Source organism: Balaenoptera ricei, chromosome 1 (assembly GCF_028023285.1).
Source record: "Balaenoptera ricei isolate mBalRic1 chromosome 1, mBalRic1.hap2, whole genome shotgun sequence".
Classification (NCBI taxonomy): domain Eukaryota; kingdom Metazoa; phylum Chordata; class Mammalia; order Artiodactyla; family Balaenopteridae; genus Balaenoptera; species Balaenoptera ricei.
Genome location: NC_082639.1, coordinates 174,832,139 through 174,860,061, shown reverse-complemented (window position 1 = coordinate 174,860,061; position 27,923 = coordinate 174,832,139). Strand labels below are relative to the sequence as shown.

Here is a 27,923-nt window from a genome sequence, read left to right as displayed (position 1 = left end):
AAGCAAAATAAAACAAGGTCTACCTGTATTCTGTACCAGAAATGCAACAATACACAAAGATAATCTGTGTGTCAGGTATCTTCTGTTCCCCCCCCCTGGATTCACACTCCTTCCTTCTCTCCCTGCTGGCCCCGAGGAGCCAGTGTGTGCATATTATTAGCCCAGACTTCAAGTTGGGTTCAGACAATGGGAAGTCCCACTAGGACATCAAAGACAGAAAGGAGAACGAAGACAGGATATCTATTTCCTTGTGACCACTGGCCAAAAGCCATCCTGCTCTTAAGGAGCTGATTCTACTCATTATCTCCAATGAGCAGAATTTAGGCCTAGGAGTGGTTAACAGCTGCACTGCTAATCAGCCCGCAAGACGCTGTACTATCCTTTGTGGTTCTCCTATACCACATCTGTATAAGTAGTTTCTCTGCAAATAAAACCTCTTTCAATTATCCTATTTCAAGGATGCCATCTGTCTTCTACTAGGACTCTGAGAAAATGTATATTTAGCAAAACTGTTGTGAAAGCCTCTTTGTAATATGTTGATTAGAAAAGGGCTACAATATAGTTGGCATGATAGAATCCTTTTATGAAGACGTACCTCTGCATAACCATACACATATTACACTTGCACTTACACACGTCTGTAAGGATGTTTACCACAAAGCCAATGGTGAGTACCTCTAGACGGTAGGATTTAGAGGGATATTTTTTTCCTTTTTTCTTTATATTTTTATGTACTATTTGAAAATTTTAACAAGCATATACTATATTATTAAACAGAAAAAAATAGGTATATATTTTAAAATAGCATTTCCTTCTTCTCCACACCCATTTCTACTCTTAATTTAGATGCCCATCACTTCTTACCGAGATTATTATAGCTTCCTTACTGCACCTAGTTTCTAGTCTTGACCTACATTGCAACCTCTAAACTTCCACCAGAGTGATTTTTCCAACAGGCTAAGTGATAATACCATTCTCTTGTTCAGAATTCTTCAACGACTCTCAACGTGGCGAGGAGAAAGATATAAGTTCCGCCGCATAGTATACTAGGGCTTCAGAACCTGACTCCTAGTTACAGACTGGCCTCGCCTGGGCCAGTCTTCACTGTTTTTCCTGCACACAAGGCACTTCCACCCCAGGCCTAGTACCTGTTGGCTAGAGTGCCTCCCCCACGCTTGTTCTCTTGGTCAAGTCCTACTCATTCTTTCCATCTCAGATTGAAGTCAACCTCCTGTTCCCTGATTCCCTTGGTGCTGGGGGCTTCTCCTCTGCTCCCACTACAGCCGGTCCACTTGTCTACTATGACAACCATCATGCTGTGGTACCGTATTGTTTTCACATGTTTCTCCCAACTAGCCTCATGCTTCCTGACAGCAGAGACCCACGTCTTTCCACCCCTGCATTCCCGATACGTAAGACAGTATGCCTTCAAATACTGGCTGCAAGGAAAAAATCTGCTTTTCTCTATATTTTGCTGGTCTAAAAGTTACATTTGTTGAAGAATGATCTATCTGGTAATTATATGAATTAAACTCATCTGTATAAAAATAAGTCAAATAGTGGGTGACTTAAAACTGTACAGTACTGCTGCTGAGGGCATAATTGCTAAAACTGCTACCGTTTCTTAAAGACATTAACCTTTGATAATCTCTAAGTCTGAACTACCTTCCAAATGTCTCACTAAAGACAACGCATATTCTTTTCACATGAGAATAAATCTACATTTCCAATAAATGAGACACTTCAATCAAAAAGTATAAGAAGTAAATTCCAAAAGCATTGGAACTAGTCATGCTTACCAATACTAGCATGATCAATAATTGTGTCAATATCTTGCAGACCCCATTTCTTATAAGCTAACGGTGGTGGCTGTATGTTCTCATTGCCTGATGCTGCAGCTGTCAAAGATAAAAATTAGACAATCCAAACTTAAATATAATGGAGAAAATGAAGCTTTATCAAAAAATCATCAAGAATAACCTGGTTTATTATTCTAAAATTTCAACTAAAAATAACGAGGCAAAGTAATGTAAACGACGCATACAGTGAGATTTATTCACACCAAGACAATGCACATAAAAAGCTGGCTGTCATAAGAGATTCTGGAACACTCAAGGAATTAGAGAAGACTATTAAAAATTCTAGACTACCACTAAAAATCAAGGTGAATTCAAACTGCAGTAGAAGCCAAGTACCGACTTTCTACCCCTTGAGTAAGACAGTGGATGAAATCCTGGGGACAGCAACCAGTGCCTCAGCGAGACCTGACAACGTGCCCAGCAAAGGACACGTGACAGAAAGGTCTCCAATGCCAGTAACTGAGGCCAGGCTTGCCAGAAAGGTATGCTAACAGCGATAGCGCTGCCAGAAAAATGAATGCAATGCTGATCACTGACCTCAGCATTTCCACCTAGGGAGTGAATAATGCAAAGAAAAGCAACAGTTCCAGCTCTTGCCACAGGTTCATGCCCAAGGCTCCAGTCATCAGTACATTCTCATGCTACATATTAGAAAACGGCTGGATTCTGGTTGTTTATTCTGGAAGTAGAAGTACTCTGATAAAGGAAAAATGTAATCCTCTTAGCACTTCAGATTTCAGAGTAAGGCCAAGAAGAGAGTTTTCCTATATTGTGAAATAGAAGTCACAACAGTCTGCAGCTAAGTAATCAGAATTATTTTTAGAGCAACTTAAAATAAATAAGAGGGCACAAAGTGGCTTACTTACTTACTTCCTAGGAGATGAAATGGCTTTATGGACTCATACATAACAAAATAAACGGAAATTCAAAAATAGTAAAAATGAAACGGCTGATGATACCAATTAAAACACAATTGTCTATTTCTAGTTTATTTTATGGACAGAATTTTTATCTACAGAAAATGGCCAGTCTCTCTGGGCACATACATTAATGGTGACTATTATGTCTCCAAGATAACAAAGATATTGAAACTTATGGTGGGCTAAATTTAAATAATTTAAAAGATTATGAAAATAGGTATAAAAATTCAAACAAATTTTGACTTTACAGAAAAGCATGTACTATTTAAGAGCCATATAACCAAGAATTTTACAATCTGCTAAAAAGACAGTGAAAATTTTTCTATTGCAACGTAAGATGCTGCATTCTTTCCTTAGAAGAAATTGTTTCTTTTGTGTCTTATAGTTTAGTTCTGGATTTACGAACAATCTTTATGAATTAGATAACACATCTTAATTGAACTCTTCTTGCAGGGAGCTGTCTAAATCATTTAAGAGTTAAACTTTGTTTGCTCTTTTTAGGACCATTAGGGCTCCTTTATCCAAACCCAGAAGAAAATGGGGAAAGTCAGCACCAACACTGGAATTTTCATTGATTTTAAGGCTTTTTGTTCCCATGATTTTAACATTTGAACATCTCTAAAACTGGAAATCGATGGTGTGACTCTCACTGGCAGCATTTTTACTTCTTAGTGAAACAGAAAATGATAGTGCACCTTATAATCAATGGCATCTTGAATTTGATGAAAACCAATATCCTCTTCTAAAGACATAATAGCATCAGAGTGTAAACTATGGGTAGTAAAGATTAAAAATTATTATTTGTGCACTTTTCATGCCAAAGTCTGGAAATGATGTAGCTGCCTATATAGATTATATTTAGGTCTCTTTTTTCTGTTCAGAAGTGTTTCAAGTTAGTGAAAAGCAGCTTATGTTGACTCCCTATTGGGTCCTGCCTTCTGTGAGGGAAATGCCCCCTGCAAACTTTATGGTATCTTTACCCTCAGTGAGAATGGAAACAATGTAGAATCATAAGATTTTAGTATGCTGGCCCAAATAGCTGCCCATCTAGTGAGAAATCTGGTTTCTCAGCTAGATGCAACTAAATTCTCTACCCCAGTGTTGAATCTCTCTCTTAACTGGCCAAGACATATTGCTGAATCAGTGCACAAAGCCTGCAGTTCAACTGGCAACATGTAAAGAGAGTTGATGTTCTAGTCCTCGCCTTTATCTTACTAAGCAATCTACCCAACAATGCACTCCCATTTCTACAGTGACCGTTTTTTTTTTTCCCTTTAAATCTAGTTCAGAAGGCCTTTTTAATTTAGAAGACATATTTAATTCTCTAAGTAGATTAAGTTAAATAAGACAAACATCACCAGAGGTTAGCTATTTCTTGCCCAAAATTACCTTTTGCCACCTGATTTCGACAAGCACGAAGAGACTGAAAAAGGCTAAATCCATCAATAGTCACGATGGCAGCTGGATATAAGATACTCAACTCTTCATTCTATTAAAGGAGTAAGAAAGAAGAAAATAATAAATTTTCATTATTGCCAAATAAGCATATCTATTTTTCTATTATAGCTGAATGTCATGATTAATGTAAAATAAAAAAATACTATAACTAAACAACTGTCAAACACCCAACACACAAAACAATATGAGGCAGAGGAACAGTAAAAAGAGACAATTTCAGAATGCCTTTTGGCCAAGGACTTAACATTCTTCTCAACTATGAGCCTTTGTACATGGTGAATAATGTTTTCAGGATCGATGGTGGGAGTAACCAAAAAAATGTACAAGTTTCATAAAAATGAAATATAGTCACTGTATGGATAAAAACAACACATAAAAGTAAAAAGAAGAGAAAAAGGAAACTCATCTGAAAAGAAGAGGAAAAGGAAACTCACCTGAAATGTATACACACTGATATACATATATCAGTACATAGTGTCACATATAATCTCACACTTTTGTATGAGACTATACCATATAACATGTTTCTGGTATTCTAAAACTATTCTAATAACACGTTTTTCATTACTCAATAATACGTCAATGATATTCTTCCATTTCAATAAGCGAGCAAATCATTTTTTGCTGTGGAGATGCTGTATTTCATTGTATGAACCAAAATTCAGTTAACCAGTTCTGACTGATGGACATTTAGTTTGGCCTCCTGCTTCTGCCTCTGCTCTCCACCACCCATGCTCCACAGCCAGCGTGATCTTCCTGAGACTCAGCAGACTGAAGCACTCTCCTGATTAAAGCTCTCCTATGGCTCCCTTCTGCACTTAGAATAAACCTGAACTCTAACCATGCTACAAGATGCGGGCCCTGTCTCTAACCTCATCTCACCTCTCTCCCCGGCTCCTTGAACACGAAGGCCATTATCACCTCAGTACTTTCCGCGTGCCTGGACCTTCACCTCCCAGGTCTTTGCCTGCCTAATTCTTCTGACGGTTCAGGTCTCGGCTCAAATGCAGCTGCTCTGAGAGGCTACTCCTGAGCCTCCGTCTCAAACATCATCTCCATTCCCTTGTCTCAGTACATTCTCATCAACACGATTACTTCCCCCACAGCACCTATCAGAGGCTGGAATCACCTTGGAATCCCCAGTTATTCATCGCTGGTTTCCCTCCACCATCCCCAAACTGCAGGCCCCAAGAAAGCAGAAACTTTGCATGTCTGGCTCACCAATGGATTCTCAGTGGTTAGAACTGGGCTGGGCACATAATAGGCAGTAAATAAATATTTGTGAATGAATTAAATATTTTCATTATTATAAACATCACTGCAATAAACGTTCTTCTGTATATATCTTTTCACATCACTTTGGTGTAAATTCCTTCAAGGGGGTCTGTTGGGTCATAGGGTGTTCATGATTTTCATTTGTGTTATTAAACTGTCTCAAGAAAGTACCTATCAATTTTTACTTCTATCAACAATACATGACAGTGCCTGTTTTTCCATATTGTCACCAACTTTTGTTAATCTTCATCTTTGCCAACCTGAAAGGTGAAAAATTATCCAAATGTAGTTCCTTATAGTCCTTAGATTATTAATAAGGTTCAAAATTTTATCATATGCTTTAGACCAATTATATTTCTTCTTTTGAGAATTGCCTTGCCCCTTTTTCTACTGGACTGTTGGGGTGTTTCCATTTTTAAAAGACATTTGTGGGCCACAAGGGGTGGGAAGCAGGGGACGAGGGAGCTGGGGTGTGGGCTCACATAACAAGTTCACAAGGCTACGCTTACACAGTCCACTGAGCGTGGCAGCGCGGAGAGAGCCCCTGACTCGGAGGAACTAATCACCAGCTCCTCAGTTATCTCCAAAACGAAACCGCCTTCCTGAAGAAGACACTCATACAAACACCAGTGGTCCAACAGCTGCAGAAATTATGCTACATGACAGAGATCTTTAGGCAGAAACCACAGAAGAAGATCCTTTGACATTCCAGAAAAACATTTGGAATCTTCTCCTGCAATGATCAGCCATCACACCTACTACACTCACTGCCCCCAGAACTGAATTACAGGAAATCTGCTCCTGTGATCTTTAATAGATCTAGGAGTATACTGAAGAAGCAGCAAATAGATATTTTTGATATATAAACTGATGTATCAGATCCAGAGATGCTATGTAGAATACAGGGTAATGACAAAGGCTTCTCTCTGCATGTTTAACAAGAGTTATTTTTCAACTAAAGGATTTTCTTGACTCACAAAAGCAAAGAGCAAACAAATATTTAAATGTGAGTTATATTTTCCCGCCAGCTCTAAAAAAAGATTATTATAGACATAACCAACTTTAAAGTGTTTAAAGAAACTTCATCTTCCAGAGAATTTGTAAAAAAAAAAAAAGGGAAATGGCTCTTGAGACATAGCCTCAATAAACAGATTATCTTCTTGGATTTCCAACAGCTTCTTCCTTGTTTCCTTCAATAGTTCCATTTTCTCCCGTCTCCTTACGATGAACATGATAAGACTTAAGTCTTCAGGCTTCAGTTTTATTTTCCTATAACCTTTACGTGGAAGAATTCATTCATTATCTATGACTTCAACCATCGTCTTCAATCTAGTCTTTGTGTCTAGATGGTAGTTCCGTATCACTACAGGCATGATGGTATTCATGATGGTATTTTCATTTTATTTCCTACCATCACCTCAAACTCAACACGTCCAAAACCAAATTTAATAACCTTTGTTTACTGCCAAAGCAGTCCCCTCTTCCAACTTTGTCAATGGCACGCCTCAGGATGGAGATCTTGGAGGCAACTCATTTTTCTTTTTAAAATTCGACATCTCAATACGATAACCAGTCCTGTCAAATGTTCCTCCAAAATGATTTTTGTACTAGTCCTTTCTCTTCCCACAGCCATTGCAGTCCTGGCTCCTAGCACTGTACATCTATTACAGATAACTTAAAAAACCAGGTAACTAGCTTCCCTGATTCCAGGCTCTCACAAGTCCAATTCATCCTCAAGAAAGAGTCCTTCAAGATCCCTCTGATTACATCATTTCCTTCTCATAAATCTTTAGTAGCTTCTAAATCTCCTGAATTAATTCCGATTTTCGCTTGGCTTTCAAATTTATGAAGAATTTGGCCACTCCGCCTATTCAACAATTTCTCATTAGTTTCTAACATAGGTTTCTTTGTTGTCCCATACATAGTCCTATGTTTGAATCTTCCTTCATTTTTCTCCGGACTACCTAAAATACTTTCCCTTCTTTTCTCACTAATTAAGTTCTATACCCATTTTCAAGGTTTAATTCAAACTTCACCCCCTCAATGAAATTTTCCTTTTTCGTCCTAGTCCTAATTGAGTTCCCTCTTCTCTAAACGTGCACAGCAGTTATTCTGTTCATAAAAACTAGCAAATAATACGGTATTGTTTAATATTACTGACTAACTCATTCACAGGTGTTAATAGGCATCAGTCTAGCCTCTCTCACTAGTTACGTTTCTTCTACAGCTCCAGTCCATCTGTCGCACAATTTACGTCCACACGGGCAAATGTGAAGATTTGTTTACTTCAAATCTTCTGGAAGCAGGATAGCACAAAGAAAGAAGGCATATTATATAGTTTTGACAAGGTACCAAACAAGATGTGCTGAACAAGAGCGTATTAGTTTATGTGGCTCTACAATTACTTTTTGACTGTGAGACAATCAAAATCTCACACAGCACCAGGAAGAAGTGAAAACTGTGGAGAGCCTGAGACACTCAACAGTATTATTTTCTCTATCAAAATCTTCAATGAATATAAAATATTTTCCACAATAAATAAAAACTTAATAACTCCGTTTCTGAGAAATAGGTTAGTGCAACGTGGTAGCACTATTAATAATACAGCTAGAACTTTTTTCTTTGACTCTCTATATAATTTTGACACCTAAGTTCAAATAAAAAAGATATAAAGTTACATAATACCATTTTTTACCTTAAGTCACTATTAAATTCTAAAACTGAGAAAACTTTTTGTCTTCTGACTTAAGTGTCTTATTTCATTATAGAGCAAAGCATACAATATTTCTTTAAGTAAGTAAAAGCAAGACTGGTATTCTTTACTCAGTTATGAGTAGCTTACATTTCTATTTAGAATATGACAGCACAGCTAACTGTGCCACAAGAAGACACTTAAAGTTTCCACCCAATGGAAGAGGGAAGAAACGACTGCAAAGTAAAGCCACTATTGCTCTGGACACAATCTCTTATGCTACCTGCTCCGTCACGCCGGGATGTCGTGGGATTTCATAGGTCCTGCACTTGAGCTGTAGCACTGGGTCCTCATTCAGGAGCTGTGAGAGCAAGAGCACGCCACTCTAGGAGGAAGCACAGAGATAAGCCCTGCTTGTTTTCTCACCAATATACCGGAACAGGTACGGCCAGAGAGCATCATTCCCCCAACAGGCCTTCCATAGATGCCTGGTAGTCTGTTTGCAGAATATGGCTTCTCCTCTCTATAGCTCCTACCAGAACTTTCTACCGCCACTGCTCCCCCTGTTCCAGCCTCCACCCCATAAAGTATCAAATACACAGTCCCAAGGGGCAGGTGGTCATGAGTCACAAGTGAGTGTAATGGGGATGGGTTACCAAGCTGGTATCCCTGAACCGCACAGCACTCAACTCACCTCTGTGTAGAAGCGTACGTAACCCGAAGTAAAGCCCACCACAATGCAGGTCCAGTCTGGACGTCCAGTGGAACTCCTGTTACAAACAAAAGTGACGATCTTAAGCGCTCATAATCAAAGCAAAGAAAACAAATGACTCATTCATCCTTACCTCTTCTGGCTTGCTAGTGGGATACACAGAGCGCTGGTTATGCATTCCCTAAAAACAAAAACAAAAGCATATGCTTACTTAATGAATCGATCAATTATTTTGAAAGCTCTATAATGGGATGTTAAAGGGCAATAAGCGGAAGACAGCTCTGTGGATCAGTTGTATCCAATGCCTACATAAAAAAACAGTAAAACTCCCCCCATAAGTAGGGTCATAAAATCCATTTACATAAAAGGTAATGTCACATTCACCTGTAGTTAATAAAAAACAGTGTTTTTCACTCTGTATTGTCATGAAAAGCACAAAAGTAAAGAAAGCACACCTTTACTGTACATGACTGATTATACACAAAACTGAGAAAACATCAAATGATCTCCAAGCAGTCATTTCCTACTGTTCCCCTCTCCTCCGCATCAGCTAAGAACTTGGGCAGAGGGTGGGAGGAACGGGCAATCACATTACAGGCAAACTGCATTTCTGCTGAGTAGGTTAATCTAGAGACTTACTGTATTTCAATTGGCTGGCTTCTTCTTTTAGATTTTGCAGAAATTGCTCCTGATAACCTATTTCTACGCACCTGCTAGGCTGGATGGTCCCTAAAAGATTTTTTTTTTCTGACACATAGACGTGAAAAATTTGTCTCGCACTCAGAGACAAGCCTCAAAATTAAAATAACTCCTACTGACTTTTATTTAACCTGTAAAACCTCAGGACCATCACCAGCTTATTCAACGAAATATAAACCCTCTTCCACATACATCAAACCAGATAATCACCAAACAAAATTAACCTTTTTGTTTGTTTGTTGTCTCTAAAGTAATTGAACCATTATGTTTGCTTTGCATTTCGGACAGAAATTAAATGTCTTCAAAATGCGTAGACTAAATGACTTAAGGAGAAATATTATTTATTTTGATAAAAGTAGAAAACAATTCATTGAGTATCTACAGAGTGTCAGCCATGTACTATGGATTTCTACTTGGTTGTCTTTATCTGAATTCAAAGTCTGAAGAATCTTATTCATTCCAACCAGGTAATTTTCAGTCATAAAAATTTAACTGAAAACAGGTTTTGGCTGCAGGTTCCAGGCTAGCAGCTCCCTCATGGAACCACGCTAGAGATCTGGTTTTAAAACTCTTACTGGGACTTCCCTGGTGGCACAGTGGTTAAGAATCCGCCTGCCAATGCAGGGGACACAGGTTCAAGCCGTGGTCCAGGAAGATCCCACATGCCGCGGAGCAACTAAGCCCGTGCGCCACAACTAAACAGCCTACGTTCTAGAGCCCGTGAGCCACAACTACTGAGCCCACGTGCCACAACTACTGAAGCCCACACACCCAGAGCCCATGCTCCACAACAAGAGAAGCCATCGCAATGAGTAGCCCCCGCTCACCGCAACTAGAGAAAGCCCACACGCATCAATAAAGACCCAATGCACCCAAAAATAAATAAATTAAAGTAAATAAATTAAAAATAAAAAAAAAAAAACCTCTTAATGGATCAGTAGGAAACCTGAATTTATCAGCTTGCATTTCTGAAGTATTTATGAGTTTTAAGAATTAATGTAGCACTGTCCCCTTTAAGTACAAGCCCAATGCTGGCAAAGCAGAGAAGACAAGGGCTGCCCTTGACTTTTTAGCTGAATAAAATTAATGAAGAGTTGAGGAAAAGACAAAATGTAGACAGGATGTTATGGGATTCTCTCTGAATTCCCCTTTAAATTCTCTCCAAACAGGAGGTCTTTTTTTTTTTTTTTTTAAAGTAATCACATGGTTAATAAAATTAAAATTTACTGGCCAAATCATGCTCTACAACTTCTAAAGCTGCAAAGAATATACATTTACTAAACATTCCAAACAATGAAACTTCTTAATAGATTCACATACAAGTCAAACAATTTCACATATACATTTAACACACAGAGAGACAAAAAAAATTAACTGGTACCTACCCTTCTTCGACACTTAAAGAACCACTCCAACCAACAGCAAACTGCATTTCTTCCTTCCCTTTATCACTATGTTTCCATTTTGCTGAAAAAAATTAAGTTATCACACAAAATAACTTCTTTAACTACAGTATACTAAAACAGAGAATTTATAAATTTCACTCTTTCCCTTTAGAATGATGAGTACAGAATTTAATAGTTCTATATTAATTGAGTTGGGTCTTTTTATAGGTAAATATAAGATAATATTTAAAACTTTTTATAAGATTTTTATAAAACTCTCTCTTTAGTCTCTTTCCTCCAATTCAATCCATATAATAAAGTTATTAATTATTATGTACCACCCCACCTTCCTTATTTATAAAACTACTTTTTATCTTTAGTTGGCAGAGAAATTTTTTCTATTAGATTTATGCTACTGGAGGGCAAATTTGCTTTATAAGACCATTCCATATCCATTTAATATAAGATCTTATTTTGATCAGTGAGGTTTTCCACATTCTATATATACCCAAACTTTAAATTTAATCTTCAACAAAAATTATAAGATGAAAACTTATGCCCCAAACAGGAAACTACAGCACTGTGAGTTTTCAAATTAGAGTTGAAAGTCACTTGACTCACATTATTACTAAGAAGCAGTCAGTGCCCTTTTTAGCTCTGACTGCCCCATGTAAGAATTGGGCAATGCCCAGTACTGCCTCTGAAATGCCATAGAGAGACAGCTACAGTATCTGCAGCCAAGAAAGAAAAAGAGAGGAAAGAAACAGAAAAGAAAGGGAAAAAAAAGGGGAAAAGAGAGAGAGAGAGAAATAAAAAGAAAGAGAATAAAAAGTGTTATATAACATATCAAACTATGGAATGCCACCATATAATGCATACGAGAGAAGTAAAACTTTTTCTTTCTACCTAATCCATTTTCTATTCTATGCATTAAAACAAATGAAAATAACAGAGTACTTACGCACTAGAAACACAGCTTTTTGCTCCCGAGCTATAACCATAAGATCATTGGTTGGAGATAAGGATAAAACACAATCTTGAAGCCAGGAAGTTTTTTGTGTTTTGCACGTATTTCCTTCTTCTTCCTGTGAATAAAACTACAATTACTTCCATGGAAAAATATCGAGAACAGTTCAACTCAGCATGTCCACCTTGAGAAGCAAGGGAGAGGAAAAAAGGAAAAAGAAACCATCCCAATTCTTTTATAGTCTCAGTAATATTCCTTATCAAAACATGTCAAAGATGACCAATAAACAAAATATCCACTACAAGCAGATCTCAGTTTTGAATATTAATTGAAAATTTTTAAAACGAAACAGATAGCAAGACATTAAAAGAACCTCCCACAGGGATTATTCTAGGAATAATTTGGTACTAGGATATTTAGTAAATAACCCTATTCGAGACAGATAGCTAGGGTATCTGCAGCTAGACAGCAAAGAAAACATTATCTGACGATTACGACCTATAAAGTATGATAATTTGGACACATCTTTTTACGTAACCTGAAAGGTGTTTTCTTTTTTTAATTGAAAATGTATTCACTGTGTAGGTAAATTCCCATGGTTAAAAATTCACAGATCTAAAAAGGTCTTCTTTGCAAAGTCTCTCTGATATTCCTGTATTCCAGCCCACCCTTTGTTCACTCCGGAGACAGCGGTGTGACCGGTTCTCGTACGTTATTTCCAGAGACACCACTCACATGGGCAAATACATTTAACTACCCCTTTTCCCCTGTTTCTGACACAAATGGTAGCATACTATATGCATACTTCTATATTTTACTTTCTTCTCTTAGCATATACCTCAGACTTCATTCTACGTGAAGTTTCTTAATTTCTTAAATGGCTGCACAGCATTCCATTGTATAGACACACCACAATTTTGTCAACCAGCGCCCTATTGATGGACATTTGTGTTGTTTACACTCTTTTGCTGCTACAAACTATGCTACAATGAATAACTTTATACATTTGTCAGTTTACGTGGGAGTGTGTCAGTAAGGTAAGTTTCTAGAAGTGAAACTGTTGGGTCAAAGGGAATGTGTATTAGTAAATTGGCTAGATATCCCCAAAGTGTGCTCCACAGAAGTTGTGTTAATTTATAATCTGACCCAGCAAGTTTTGAAAGTGCTTGCTTCCTCAGGGACTCTTCAAATGATGCTTCAACTCTGACTGATCTTCGTCCAACTAACAGGTAAAAAGTAATATCTCAGTCTATAGCGCTCCTCTTATGAGAATAGGCATTTTTTCATATGCTTAAGAGCCTTTTCTATGAACAGCGTGTTCTTTCCCTTGCAGATCTCCTGCTGGATTGCTGTTCTTGTTCTAGTTGATTTGTATATACTCTTTACATACAAGGAAAATTAGTCCTTTGAACATAAGAGTTGTAAATAGTTTTTCCCAGTTCATGTCATAGCTTATTTTTCTTCATGCAGAAGTTTTTTATGTAGCTAAATTATCAACTAACTTACTCTCTTACGGCTTCTAGGTTTTATGTCATGCGGACTCCTACCTCACGCAGCCCTACCCGATAGCTTTTGGATTAAATTAATCAAGATGGGGGCAGGGAAGAGGGGGGAAGAGATGCAGCCTGCTTTCATTAAAAAAAAAAAAATACATATTTATGTTTTTTAAAGCTTTCAGTAAGCATGTATTACTAGCATAATGAAATTTTAAAGATTTTAAAAACAGAAAATCATCCTAATCAGAAATATTACGGTAGTATTTCTAGGAAAGATAAATTATTTCTTGCTGTGATACTATCAAAGAAATGTTTAAAATATAAATAAAATATTGGTTATAGGACATCTTCAGGAAAATCTCCAAGTAGGTCTGAAGCCTCTGGGATAGTCATGTGATTATTTTTCCTTCTCAATGGAACACTGAGGAATCGAATAGATTTGGAACTTCTTTCTTCTGCAAGGTATGCTAAAGAGGCTGCACCCACTCCCGAAAGATAACGAGAAGAGTAATACTGGCAAAATCCCAGTTTTGTTTTAGTAAAGCTCCATTTTTTAGGAATTTTGCTATCCAGTTTGCTGTTTTGTTTTGATTTGTTTTTTCAGTTTGCTGTTTTGAATGTGTGTTTTTCTACATATAAACTAGGGAGAAAATGATCCCCTAAAGATGAAAGTTATAAGGCAGAAGTGAGTTGTAATTCATTTCTCCCTAGACCCACAGTTTCTGTCAGAGCATACAGTCTCTGTTTAGCCAGCACTCACCCAGGACTCCTCACGGTGCCTCGGCTGTAAGCTGAGGGCATCACGACCCTATGGTTCCCTCCCCAGTAACTGAGACCCAATTATACCAACTCTGAGGTTCAGGATTTTTCAAATGATTGGAGTCTCCCCTTCAGTAAGGAGGCTAGAAGCAGGGCAAGTCATACAGGGATGTAATTTAGGTATTGTGTTTGATAAGAAATTAGGAGCGTCTAAAACTCTTTGATTGGTCTCTTATCCTAAAATTTCCATCTCATTGCAATAAAAAAGAAAGCCAAACAATGCTCCAGAAAAGGGATAATGCAGCTCTCGTTTTGGCAAGTTCCACAAAAAATAACTTAAAAAAAATAACTGAACATCTATACAAATGGGTTCTTCCTTTTATCACACTTCCAAAATTATGTACAAACAGTAAACTCTAGAAAGTTTGTAAAAGTTACTTTTCAACAAAGAACACTGTTTCTATGTTTCTATCCTGTTTTCAAAATAATGCCACTAATAAGGATGAGATCTGTATTTTTATGTTTGCTCAAAAGACAAAGAGTTTAAGAAATTCAAAGATGGAAGGCATTTAAAGACTAACTGGCCCAAACCTCATTTCATAATAAAGATAGCAGAGTCTTACGGCAGTTAAGAGACGTGCTCTGGGCCACACAATCAGTGTCAGAGCCCAAAGGAGGGCCCTGATCATCTTGGTGGGTACCTGCGACAGCTCTTTGAGAAGCCTGGCTCCCCTTGGGATTTGACTCTAGACTCAGTCAATAAAAAGTCTTTCTCAAAAAGAACTTCCCTATTACTTATCACTATATACCAGGCTAATCTTTCTGTGGTTCTGTGAACCGACTTAGAGCCATGAAGAACCATACTTGAACATGGGAGCCAGCATACTCTTGAGGCATTCCTTTAAGCATTCCTTTAGGAATACTCTTCCCTCTCTTTTCTGTCTGTCCATCTCAAGTTGCAGCTCCTATCACAATTCCATCCTCCTCTGACTTCTACCGTCTTTCGAACTTATTGCAATGAAAACTCTTACTATTCTCTGTTTATGCTGGGATTGCGTTTCTCCCACGCTAGACTAGAAGCCTTCTACGCTTTCTATGACTCAACTCCACATGCAGCACAGCCCTAATGGCAAAAATGAGCAAATAATAGGGTTCCAATTTCTCCTTACTTGTAGTCACAAAGACACTTGAATAACCTAATATCTATTCTTGCACATGAAACTGTACGACAATGAGCAATTGATTCAAAGTTAGTATCCTAAGTAACGTATCCTTAAGTAATAGCATCTTTAGTTATGTTTTTCCTTAAGTAATATTACGATTTAACATTTCAAGATTCTGGCTGGTATATCCATGGCAGGTACAAGTTATATATGAGAAGGGACAGAGTACTACTCCCTTAGTTGGGCCTAGAACTCAGTGTCAAATTATGATCGTGCTCTGCCTGCCACCAACCCAGCAAATGGACTACAAGTGATCCCAGAGCAAACATGAATTTTGCCACGTAAGTACTAACCAAGATAAAAGCACAAGAAACCGGTATCACTTACAGGGAAGCAAATTCAGAGACACTACCCCACAAGGACTAGTTCCATCCCTAACCCTGCTGAGCCATCTCATAAGTGTGCATTTTTAGTAACACGAAACCAGAAGAAGCACCTTCACGTGGATCAGCGCTCCGGCTTCATCTCTTGATGATGCGGGGGAAAGAGGGTGAAGACCAGTACCTTCTGTCATTCTTCACTGCATTTCCTTTTCTACGTCCTCTCTAACTCTCCATCTTTCCTTGTCACTGTGGGGCTAAAAGCAGACTCTCCTAGTCTGTCGTGGCAAAGCTGGACGCGTACAAGCAGGAGTTCCATACACCGAAAACAGGTTAGGAAACCCTCACGTGATTCTATCATACAGGCATACCTCAGAGATATTGTGGGTTTGGCTCCAGACCTCCACAATAAAGCAAATATCACAACAAAGTGAGTCACATGGATTTTTTTGACTTCCCAGAGCATATAAAATTTATGTTTACACTATCCTGCTGTCTAGTAAGTGTGTAATAACAGCATTACGCCTTAAAAAATGTACATACTGTAATTTTAAAATACTTTATTGATAAAAAATGCCAACCATCATCTCAGCCTTCAGCAAGTCATAATCTTTTTGCTGGTGGAGGGTTTGAAATAGTTCAAGAATTGCCAAAATGTGACACAGAGACATGAAGTGGGCAAACGTTGTTGGAAAACGGCACCGATAATTTGTTTGAGGCAAGGTTACCACGAACCTTCAATTTGCAAAAAAAAAAAAAAAAAAAAAATGCTATATCTGCAAAGTGCAATGAAATGGGGCATGCTTGTAGTAGATTATGTTATGCTATACTATTATAGCATATCATCATTAGGATTTGACGTGTCATAAAATTCTAGAGCTAAAGCTTTAGTCTTGCCGCTTGGGAATGATGCTAGCTTTTGTCACGAAATGCAAGGGTGTGTGCTCTGAAGACGAGCCCGAGAGCTCTTGGGATCCACAGCCACAGTGGGGTGGGCGTGGGACAACCACCAGCTCCCGGTCACATGTCATTCCAAAGGCACAACATTCAGTGTATCAGGTTCAATAAGATAAAAAGCTGCTAACGACACAACTGAAAACAAGTGATATCCTTAAAATTATACACAGTGGTAGATTTTTGTTATTTCTCCATGGGTTTAGCTATTTTGCCCCAAGCAGTGTAAATGTCATCAGAAAAGCATAAAGCAAATTTAAAAATTGACAACAACTGGGAGTGGAGGTGGGAGAAGAAGTCTTACATAAATCAAATTTCTTTCAATAAGTCCTCAAAAAAGAAAAAAAAAAATCCCTTGGTACATCTGGATCATACATCAACAATCAACACGCTATATACAAAGGCAAACAAAGAATAAAAGGATGGGAAAGTACATGTCCTAAATTGTTCTATAATGTCTGCTACATTGTAACCAAGCAATTTGGTAGAAATCAGGCCACAGTCACTTGAAATCTCCTCTCACGGTAAGGAAATCCTTTGGCATCATCCTAAGCAGAGGACAGTGGGCCCGTCAAGAAGTGTTTGCCCCAGATGTGTGTTTGCGTTTGGCCACCTAACTCAACAGGAATGAGACAGGAATGACGACAGTGATTTGGATGATGTACACAGCAACATCTGCCAAACACTTACGAAGTGCCAGACACTGTGTTAAATGCTTTACACATAAGTCTTACTTAATTCTCACTGTCACTCTATAGAGAAGCTTCTATTCCTACCCTCATTTTGAGATGGAGAAAGAGAGACTGATCAAGGTAACTTCCCCACATCACACAGACGGAGCAGGGATCTGGACACAGGCACTGGGGTTCAATTGCCTGGGCAACCTCTGTGCTGCTTCCACACTGCACTGCCCTGGGAAGCTGGGCCCTATAAGGAAAACTGCCACAGCACCTTTAACTCTGCTCTGCTGCTGTGTGTTCAGAATGAAGGGGGTGACGAGAAGCTCTACTCCGCTTCTAGACTAAAAGACGAGTGCCCCTCAATGATTAAAAAAGTAAACGGAGGAAAGGGGGCTGTAAAGGCCTAGGAAGAATGTGCCAGGAAGTCTCAGGACACATTCGTTGGCCAATAAGATGCAAGCTCATCACTGTTTTCTACCATAAGGGCATCTGCCTACCAATGAGATTTTTCTGAAAACCTCCCACACAATAATGGGGCCCACAGCCATGAACAATACTCCCCTGAAGATAATGATCCTAAAATAATGCCATCCTCTGACAAGGCAGTTAATTTCCGCAGGGAGGCATGATATTAACAAAAACAAAAACAGCATCACCAGGGACTACCATGGCTTTCCACAAAAGCCAGCACGTACTCAGTTACTAAAGGTAACATTAAACACATCCATTAGCCTTAAAACACAGCTCCTGTTTCGCGGTGGGAAGAGAGAATGTATAATTTTATTTTAGTGTGGACTAAACTTCAAGGATTTTTCTTTGCCTTGAGACTAGTAAAATTTTTTCTCAATCTGCACAAATACATATGTTCCCATGTCTCTTCCCTCTTGCATCTCCCTCCCCTGATTCACTTTGTTATATAGCAGAAACTAATGCACCATTGTAAAGCAATTATACTCCAATAAAGATGTTAAAAAAAAAAAAATCTGCACAAATAATGGAAGCCACTGATGTGGGTTATGAAAAGGAGTCTTTTCTAAACACTAGGGCTGCAACAAATATATATTTTAAAAATTTATTTCTTTTGATTTTAAGCCCACAAATTTGTCAAACGATTAGTCTTTCACAACGCAGCAGATGGTAAAACTTCAGTAATTTAATCAGTCTTTCAATTATAGCTGGCCACCACAGGGGCTGGTAAATTATCACTCTGTAAACATAGTGGCAAATGTTCTCTGGTGTATCAGCTATTGTGATGACTAGAGAACCACTGAAGTAGCCCACAGTAATTTTTCAAAGCTTTCAATTTTAGTTAATAAGTCCGTCATTTGCAATTTTTACTGTCACTGTCATCGTGCTGACTTTCACAGGCATGTACACGTAACAGCGGTGCCAGCAAAATCCAGTATAAATAAGGGTCTGTCAGCATATTCACTGTAATTCTCAGTAGTTTACCTACCTAAATCAAAGAAATAAACTAGTCACCTACACTTTCTAAACAAAGAGACATAAGTGCTTCAGCAATTTTGAAACACAAAAAAGTAAATAACGCCATGTAAGTTTTCCTTTTTTCTAGTCTATTAGTATATATAATACCCAATGCTTCTCAAACGTTTTTTTAGGTAGCAAGACTTTTTATTCCCGAACAAAATTTTATACAATATCTTAATATATGATACAGATAAAAGCAGAAACGAGGAAGCTACACCTAGCACCTTTGCAGAGCCCTAGAGCTTTCTCTAACATGGCATGAAAAGTACTGGTCCCGGCCATTTTCCAGATCGGGGACTAAAATTCTCAAGTGAAAGATCTTAAGGTCTTGTCAAAATTAAAATGAGGCAAGGCAAGAGCTCTAAATCTGGTTACAAATTTGATTACAGATAACCCAAAGGAAAAAAAAAATTACAAACACAATTAGTCACAAAAACCTCCGACTTCAATCTCAATTTTTAAAATTACTGTTCTTCTTAACCTTAGAGGAAGTTAATGATAATTCAGTAACTCTTACAGTTTTATTTCAACTGTCAATTCAAGTAGGATTAATTCTATTATTTATTTTTTAATTATATATATAGTGTGACCCCATTTTTAGAGAATTTTCTGTGTGGCCCATTCATCCAACCACTCAACCAAATATGCCTACATTTATAACCTCTTAAAGTTAATAATGATGATTATCCTTAGGTGTTAGAAAGTTGATTATCTTACTCTTTTTATTTTTCTATAATACCTGAATTTTCGGTAATAAACGTGTCATTTTTACAAATTCATTACTCACAAAAAAATTCATTTCACAAATAATTACAATAAAACACCAAAACTAAAAAGCATTCTTCTTTATTTTTGAAACAACTGTTTAATATTAAATACTAAATCTATGTGCTTCCTAGGCACCATGGGATATAAGAAAGTACCAAACAATTCCTGCTCAAAAACTTTACTGTCTAGTTGGACAAATAAGACTAATAAACAAGAATCAATTAGCACCCAATATAAATCAAAATGGAGCTAAGAGTTAAATTAAATGCTATGGACCTTAAATTGCTATTAGTGTCCACACACACACACACGATAACAGTACACATTCCTAAAAAATATTTGAGTGAAAAGCTTGAAAAGATGACAAACCTCACTCATAAATTTAAAAGTACAAATTAAAACACTGAAATGGCATTTCACACCATTCTGATTTTGCAAAGATTAAAGTTTGATAATCTACTAGGGGCAAACAATTTCAAGAAGTACCTGAGAAAAGCAGGCCTCTGTAAGAAAACACATCCATCTCTCATAGTTTTGAGTTTCCCAATATTGATAAAAATATGGGTACAGAGAAATATTTCATTTTTTACAAAATAAATAGAGCACAATGGTAAAAAGCAATTACCTCGGAGATGTTTTCATTTCTGTGACACAGAGAGTAGAAGGAGGCACTCTCACATACTGTGTTTGGAATACACACTGGGGCAGGCTTTTGGAAGCACGCTTCAACAATTTTTATTAATATTTGAAATATGTAGACTTTTTAACCTTAGCAATTCCACTTTCAGTTATTTATTCTAAAGGAAAAATAAGAATGGCTAACATTTATTGAGCACATACTATGTGTGTTCCAGGTACTATTCTAAGCACGTCTCATTTCATCCTCTTAATAATCCTATGATTTTAATCCTGTAACTAATAATCCTATTAGTCCCACTTTAGGAATGACGTAACTGGACTGAGAGAAGTTAGGTAACTTGCCCAAGGTTTAACAGTCACTGAGTGGCAGAGTTAGGATAGAAATTCAGGCAGTCTGACTTTCATTCATGACACTACACACATGTGTAACCAAAGATGCATAGTAGATATAAAGATGATTACAGCATCGCCTGTGACAGAAAACAGAAAAGAAAAAGAACAAACAAAAACAAAATGTCCCTCAACAGGGCTGTGGCTAAATAAATCATAGTATATCTATACAATGAAACAGTTAGTATTCCTTTACAAGAACCAGATGATTTATATATGCAGACACAGAAAAACCTCCGTATTACATTAAATGGAAAAGGCAAGAGGTAGAACAATAAGTAAAAATGAAGTCTACATGGACTTCCAGGTAAAGAGAGAATTAAACAGATCAATTTTACTCTCACTTTCCCCAGCACTCTCAACCCCACTAAAAACAGCAGTAGAAGAGTTTGTTTCAAGTACAGACAAAAAGGAGAGGAGAAAAGCCACTAAAATTTGAGAGCTAGAAAGCAGATGGACAGGTGGTAACTGATTTTACAGTCCCTGGAAAACTAACTCCCACTAAAGTGGTGGCGAGGAAAGTTGAGAAGCAACCCCAGCTGCACTGCGAGATTGCCAGTAGGCTTAGGAGTTGGTGCCAGCTCCCCCTGGGAGTGAGGGCAAAGATGCGGCTAAAGTCAGGAGGCTTGGTTGAAAGTAGGTCCCCAGATCCCTTCCCCCACCCCACACAGTCAGCCACTGTCCCTCCCTTGCTGGCAGAAGACCAGAGGCCCATCACCAAACCAAAACCAACTCACAGAGCCACCCTGCAGGAATGCCTGAGGAGTCCAGACTTGAACTAAAATTAACAACTATCAACAACAGCAAGGAAAAGAGGTGACTGACTACACAGTGAGACTAAGAACAGGTCACTCTTACATAGTTAGGCATAAACAGTGCCACCAAGGCTGAGCCCGGATACTGGCTGGTCTGTGGCCAAAGGCCGGGGAACAGCTTACACTCACCTTTGCTGGCTGGCAAACAATCCTTTAACTGCACTTTTCACACTAGCAAGTCACTCCACCGGTATCTACTAAAACCAAACTCATGGCCATAAAGATTAAGATCAAAGGGTTTTTTTCCCCCCTCTTCTATTTTTTTTTCATTTATTAAATAACTTTATTTTTTTTTTTTAATTGAGGTAGAGCTGATTTACAAGATCAAAAGTTCTGAGGCCCCCAAAAGAGGCCAAGAAATTTTAGAGAACAAAAAGGGGTAAAGGCAGGAAGAAAAGCTGGGAGAGTTATACTGAAAGCCACGGGCGAGACCAAGATTTCTGAACTCCAGCACGACAAACATTTTGGGCTGACAATCCTTTGTTTGAAGGGTTGTCCTGTGCATTGTAAAACGTTTCACAGCATCCCTCCCTGGCCTCTACCCACTTAGATGTACCTTCCCCCAACTTGTGACAGACAAAAATGTCTCCAGATATTGCCAAATGCCCCCTAAGGGGCAAAATCACCCCCAGTTGAGAAGCACTAGGCTAAACCCAGCTTGTGTTAATGTAGAGAGGAAAGTCACTGGCAAAATGAGTGTTTCTAATAGTCCAAGGTCCAAAGTCCTGATGAGAGCCCACCTGAGGAAAGAGACCCTCTGTGGCCACCATCCCCTCACAGGAGGAGGGCCTCGGGCGTATCCTTGGCATAATGTGGGTGCTCTCCTTCTGCCTCTGGCCAATCCACTGCTTATGTCTCTTGCATGGTAGATGGCACCACAGTCTAAGGACACTAAAATAAGGCAAAATATTTTCCAGCATTACCCCAGATTATTAATGCTCTAAGAGTCTCTAATCAGGTCATGCTGTCTCCTATTTCTCAGCCTGTAAACAAACATTTCTCTGGGGCCTCTATCTGACCAGCATGCTTTTTTCATTCCCTGTTAATCTGCTAAATCATTAGTGCCTCCATAAACTGCATTATATCACCTTCTGTAAAACAGATGGAACACATTCCTAAGGTGTCTCTTAAGTGGAAAATTTCCATGCTGCCTACCTTAACTGAGGACCTTAACCCAGGACCTTCTGTGCTTCCTGTTCCAGAAACCGCTGTCAAGCAAATCCTTGATTCTATACTTCCAACCCTTTGGTCTTAATACACCAATGAAGGAAAGCTCATTAAATCTGCCTTGCCAGTTAAAATTAAATTAAACCCTATCAAGCTTCTTCCCAAACCGCCTAGATTCCCATTACAGCATGAGGCTGAGCAAAATACCACTTCTTTCCCAAAGCAAAAAAATTATAACCCCAACTAAAAGCCCTTACAACACTGTAAAAACTACTATTTACTATTTGTTATAGGATCATTAATAGGTAGATGTTGTAGTACAACAACCTTCTTTTCCCATTTCCCCCAGCCAGGTCCCATTTGTCATGATGTCAGCTTAAAATATAGCACAGAGGAAGATCTTTGTTTTGCCTTTTCTTCCGTCTTGAAAGCCTATTCTGTTTGCCTTTCAATCCTTTCGTGTATTTACTCACGGGCAAGGAGGAATTCCTTAACCTTATTCATTGCACTTGTACACATAAAAGTTACGCCTGACATGGATCCGTTATTTTGGGCATTGTTATGGACTGAATTGTATCCTGCACCCAAAACTCACATGTTGAAACCCTAACCCCCCCAATGTGACTGTATCTGAAGATGGGGCCTTTAAGGAGGTTAATTAGGGTTAAAAGAGGTCATAAGGGCACAGCCCTCTGATAGACTGGTATCCTTCTAAGAAGAGAAAGGGACACCAGAACCGGCTCTCTGTCTTCATGCACAGGGGAAAGGCCAGGTGAGGACACGGCAAGAATGCAGCCATCTGCAAGCCAGGAAGAGGAGTCTCACCAGAAACCAACCCTGATGGCACCTAGATCTTGGGCTTCCAGCTTCCAGGACGGTGAGAAAATAAATTTCTGTTGTTTAAGCCACCCAGTCTGTGGTATTCTGTTATGGCAGCCAAGCAGACTAACACAGGTATGAAATATCTATAGGAGAAGGACGTTTGTCCTTTTCTGTAAGAGAGGCCATCCTTAAAGTTCCAAAGCCTACCAGTGTCACAGACGCTTGCTTTCTTGGACGTGGCTGGCTACTGCTGATAACAGATACTAGAATATGCTTTCTTCCCTAAGCCCTCATTATAGCTGACACCCCAGAATCGAAATGAAAGAGGCTTTCTCCTTCCTTAGAAAAGCCTTATCCAGACCCCTGGTACTAAATCTCTGTGATTACAAAAGCCCTTTACTCTCTTCTGCCATAAAAATAAGAAACTACTCTCAAAGAGCTGACAGACTTCTGGAGATAAAAAGCACCCTGAAGTTTTTACAGTTGTTCGCTGGACTCAGTAGCAGCGAGTTGGCCTGCAGGTCGGCATTCGGTGGCAGTGGCTACTGCACTTGCCTCTTAGGCACCTTCTCTGTGGTTCACCGACACACCACTGCAGCCGGCCTAAACAGACCAGAACACAACATGTCTCCAATGCCAGACTAATGAAGAGTGAAAGCCTACTTTCTTCTGCTGGTCACAGTAACCACCACCCAGTGGCAATTGATGGAGAAGCCTATCATTGTTTTGACAGTTACAGCACCCTGACACAACCGTAAAGTGACCTTAAGACAGTCCACTTTTCCCAGTCCTGGTCTCTCTCGTCTTTAACGTGGACAAGGCCTGCCACGTGGGCTCTGAGGGAAGGCAGGTTTTGAGTCTGCTGTCTGTGCATGACAGGCGAGAGTCGAAGTTCCCTCTCCATGCTGACTAGGTGGCTACACCTATTAACCTTGACTAGAGCATGTACTTCTGCGTTTCACACATCCGCCAAAAGTTAACTCTGATTCTTGCCATGCCTCTGGAGCTGGCTGTGCCTTTGGACTTGTTCATCACCATAGCCGGTAGTAGAAATAACAGAAATCTTTTGCCTCAGCTTAGTAAAATTTCTAATAGTCCTGGTATAAAACATGTTTCTCAGCAAAACTTCATAATGATCCTATACATGGAAAGTTCTGGATGATGCTGCAGTGTAAGGCAGAGGTCATACCCTTTTCCCTGGCCACAGTGCCATTTATGTTCTCACCCACCAAATAGGCTCCCTTGGCAAAGATGCTGTCTTGTTTTGAGGACAGGATTCAAATTCAAAGAAGCTCTCTTAAGCACTGCAGGATGACTTTAACATCTGAATAACTTCTGAACCTCAATGTCCTGGCCCACTTTTGTTGTCTGCCAAACACCCTCACCATGTACAAAAGACTGTGACAGGGTAAAGAGTTCAAACAGTTAGGAATGATTGCTACACCCAAAATTGTTGTCAACGAGGCCTAACAATACTGTTTCACTCGCCACATTTGCCAAATCCACAGTGTGAGCAAACCTATCAAGACAAAGAGAACAACAAGCCTCTCTCATCCCTGAGGGCCACCTGTAAATATTCAAATTTTATCCGAATGAAAAAATATTCCACATGTAAGTAATTTCATGTGTTTTCAGAATGAGTAGAAGCATACTTCAGCTTTTAACTGAAACAGTTAAGATATGTCATCCCGAGATTTAGGATCTGCTTGCCAATAAAGAGAAGACAACATACTTTACAGGTCAGATTTAAAGGAGGCCTGATAACACTTACACATTCTAACTAGGCTATCATTGCCCACGTCACCCAGAATCAGCTGAAACAGTGGAACATTAAAATAAAATACTGTAAAATAAACCAACCCATGATCTTTATGAGTATGAGAGGCTACCTATTCCACAAAGCAGCCAAGGTGAGCTTTAAAAACCAGAAATCAGATAGTGCAGTTTCTGATCACATGTAGACTAAACTTCAAATTCACAAAGCTCTACACCAGGCCTGCCTGCTTCTCCGACCCCAGCTTGCAGCAGCAATCATTTTCTCCTGTGTTGGGTTACACGCCATGAGAGACTGTGAGCTTAGGGAAGGCACGCTGTTAGTTGAGCCAAAAAGCAGCTCTGTGGCACGCTATCAGTAAACCCACCCCCTTAATATTTTCAGGGGAGATGTAGCAGATATTTGTAAGGAAAACTAGCCTCACACACAAATCCCCAACTGCGTCATTCACAAGTAAAAATCCATTCCAGATAGAACCAACTATGTACCAATGGACTGTTTAAGATGAGGGCCTCTGGGCTTGTAAATAAGTACCATAACTCGGCACCAGCACTATTTTATATATTTAATAACAACTGTCCCAGCGGAGGCTCCTCTGAGATGACGAAGGCATGTGTAACGTCTGTGAGGTTTATTCCAGAAAACCTCCAACTTACTTGGGAGTTCGTCCTATTACTCACAATAGTCACTTAGCTATATGATTCCCGAAAACAAATACTAAAAGTAACTGCGAGGTTGCTGCCACTTACACTACCCCTTTCTGAGAAATTCTCAAAGCACATGCCCTCCTGAGAGGTTTACTCACATGGAATCCCGCAGAGGCTCCAACCCTTTCAATACTTACCCCTCCCATCCAACACCCTCGGCACCTCCCCATTCCTGCCACAGCTCACACTGACTGCTGATGGATGCCTGACGAGAGGGCGGCACTACCAGGTTGGCCGATGTCCCGTGCAGTGACCTGGTATAAATCTAAGTCCCCTGCTCCCAAATATCCTACACTGGAAGGTGGTGAACAGATTCAGTAAAATCCTCACATGAGCTCTGAGGGTGATACAAAAACAAGAAAGAATCTAAGACAACCACAAACAAAAGACAGAAGTAGAAGCTGTGAAAGTCTAAATCACGAGTAAGCAGAAGCCAGTCAGTCTTAGAAAAAGCAGACACAGAGTATAAGCGGGTCTCCATATTGACACGGGACTAGAGCAGAAAGCGACAAGGTGTTTGTTTGCTGAGGTGATGGGACAACCAAGGTCCCTGAGCTGCATTACACCCTATTCAATACATCCCAATCCTCCTTGAGGTCTTCTGAAATGGTCTCCTGTCCTTCATCTCCCCTTGGAGCTTTGCTGTAACTCCACAGGAACTCAGTACGCTCTGCTGCTCATGACGTGACGCTCTTTCATTTCTCCTCCAGATCTGTCTTCCCCGACTCCATAAACGACACACCGTCCACCCAGTAGCTCAAGCCAAGTATCTGGGAGGTGTGTTAAAAGACTTTTTATCATGGATATTTTCAAAGATTGACAAAAAGAATGGTACCTATTACTCAGCTTTAGGGAGTAGCAACGTCTTATTATGTTTAATCTACTCCACACCATACCCCAGATCAAAGAAGTCAGTTCTAGCTTCTTCTTTTCCCCCTCATCCCTCACAACCAGTTCATAGGAAAGTCTTAGCATTATCTCTCAAACTTATCCCGAATCTACCAATTGCTCATTTTCACTAATACCACCTTAATGCAAGCCACCATCGTTTCTCAACTGAACTACTCTAACAGCCTCGTAATTGGTCTCCCCTGCTTCCACTTTTGCTCCCTGCTTCAATCTATTCCAAGTAGCAGCCAAGATGAACTTTAACAATGAGAAATCAGATCGGTGTGGTTTCCTATTGCATTCAGAATAAACTCCAAATTTGCCAAGCCTTCCATCAGGCCTTCTTGCTTCTCTAACCCCATCTTGTAGCCATCTCCATCCTACCAAGCCACACTGGCCTTCTCTGCACTCCTTCAAACTCCAAGCCCATCCTGCCACAGGGCGTTTCCATGAGCTGTTGCCCTGGCCTGAGGTGCTCTTCACCAGACCTGCACCTCGTTGACTGCCTGTCATCTTTCAAACCTCAGCCTAAATGTCACATCCTCCAAAAAGCCTTCCCAGACCACTCAATCTACAGTAGTCACATGATCACTTGCTATCACATCACCATTTGAATTCTCTGTGTAACTATTATCACCATTTGATACTTTTTAATCTATCTTAAAAGAAATTTTTTTTTAAATCTCTCCCCATTACAGTGTAAGCTGCTGGGCACAGGGATGCTAAGACCCATCCAGTATATAGGTTCATTCTTCTTTCTCAATAAAAAACCCTGACTTTGTTCAGCTGTCAACTCCTCCCCTGTGCAGCCGTGGGCCTCAGGAGAAGCTGAACCTTTTATCCTCCAGCTCCAGGAAATGATGTGATTGACTGATGAAAATCTCATATATCTTGCTAGTGGCTAGTTCAGAAATGAGTTTTTGGCCCAATCTGAGCCAAGGAGATAAAAGGCAAGGAAAAGAGTCATGAAAAGCCCCGGCCTTTTTCTCCCTCTGGTCAGGAATAAAGACACATGTTGCCCCACCACACCTGTGAGAGGAACAAGCTTTAGGATGAAGTCAACATG

At 39.4% G+C, this 27,923-nt stretch overlaps 1 protein-coding gene across 1 annotated transcript in view; it reads right to left on the bottom strand.

The window, feature by feature from the left end:
- The window catches only part of RAB3GAP2 (RAB3 GTPase activating non-catalytic protein subunit 2), a 91,028-nt gene that overhangs the window by 44,026 nt on the left and 19,079 nt on the right, over positions 1 to 27,923 (bottom strand). Inside the window, exons 3-9 of the mRNA XM_059942260.1 lie at positions 11,962 to 12,085; positions 11,001 to 11,082; positions 9,050 to 9,097; positions 8,899 to 8,974; positions 8,488 to 8,589; positions 4,169 to 4,268; positions 1,800 to 1,898 (exon numbers count right to left, since the gene is read on the bottom strand). Coding sequence (XP_059798243.1) covers positions 1,800 to 1,898; positions 4,169 to 4,268; positions 8,488 to 8,589; positions 8,899 to 8,974; positions 9,050 to 9,097; positions 11,001 to 11,082; positions 11,962 to 12,085 — 631 coding nt within the window. The remainder of the gene's footprint in view (positions 1 to 1,799; positions 1,899 to 4,168; positions 4,269 to 8,487; positions 8,590 to 8,898; positions 8,975 to 9,049; positions 9,098 to 11,000; positions 11,083 to 11,961; positions 12,086 to 27,923) is intronic.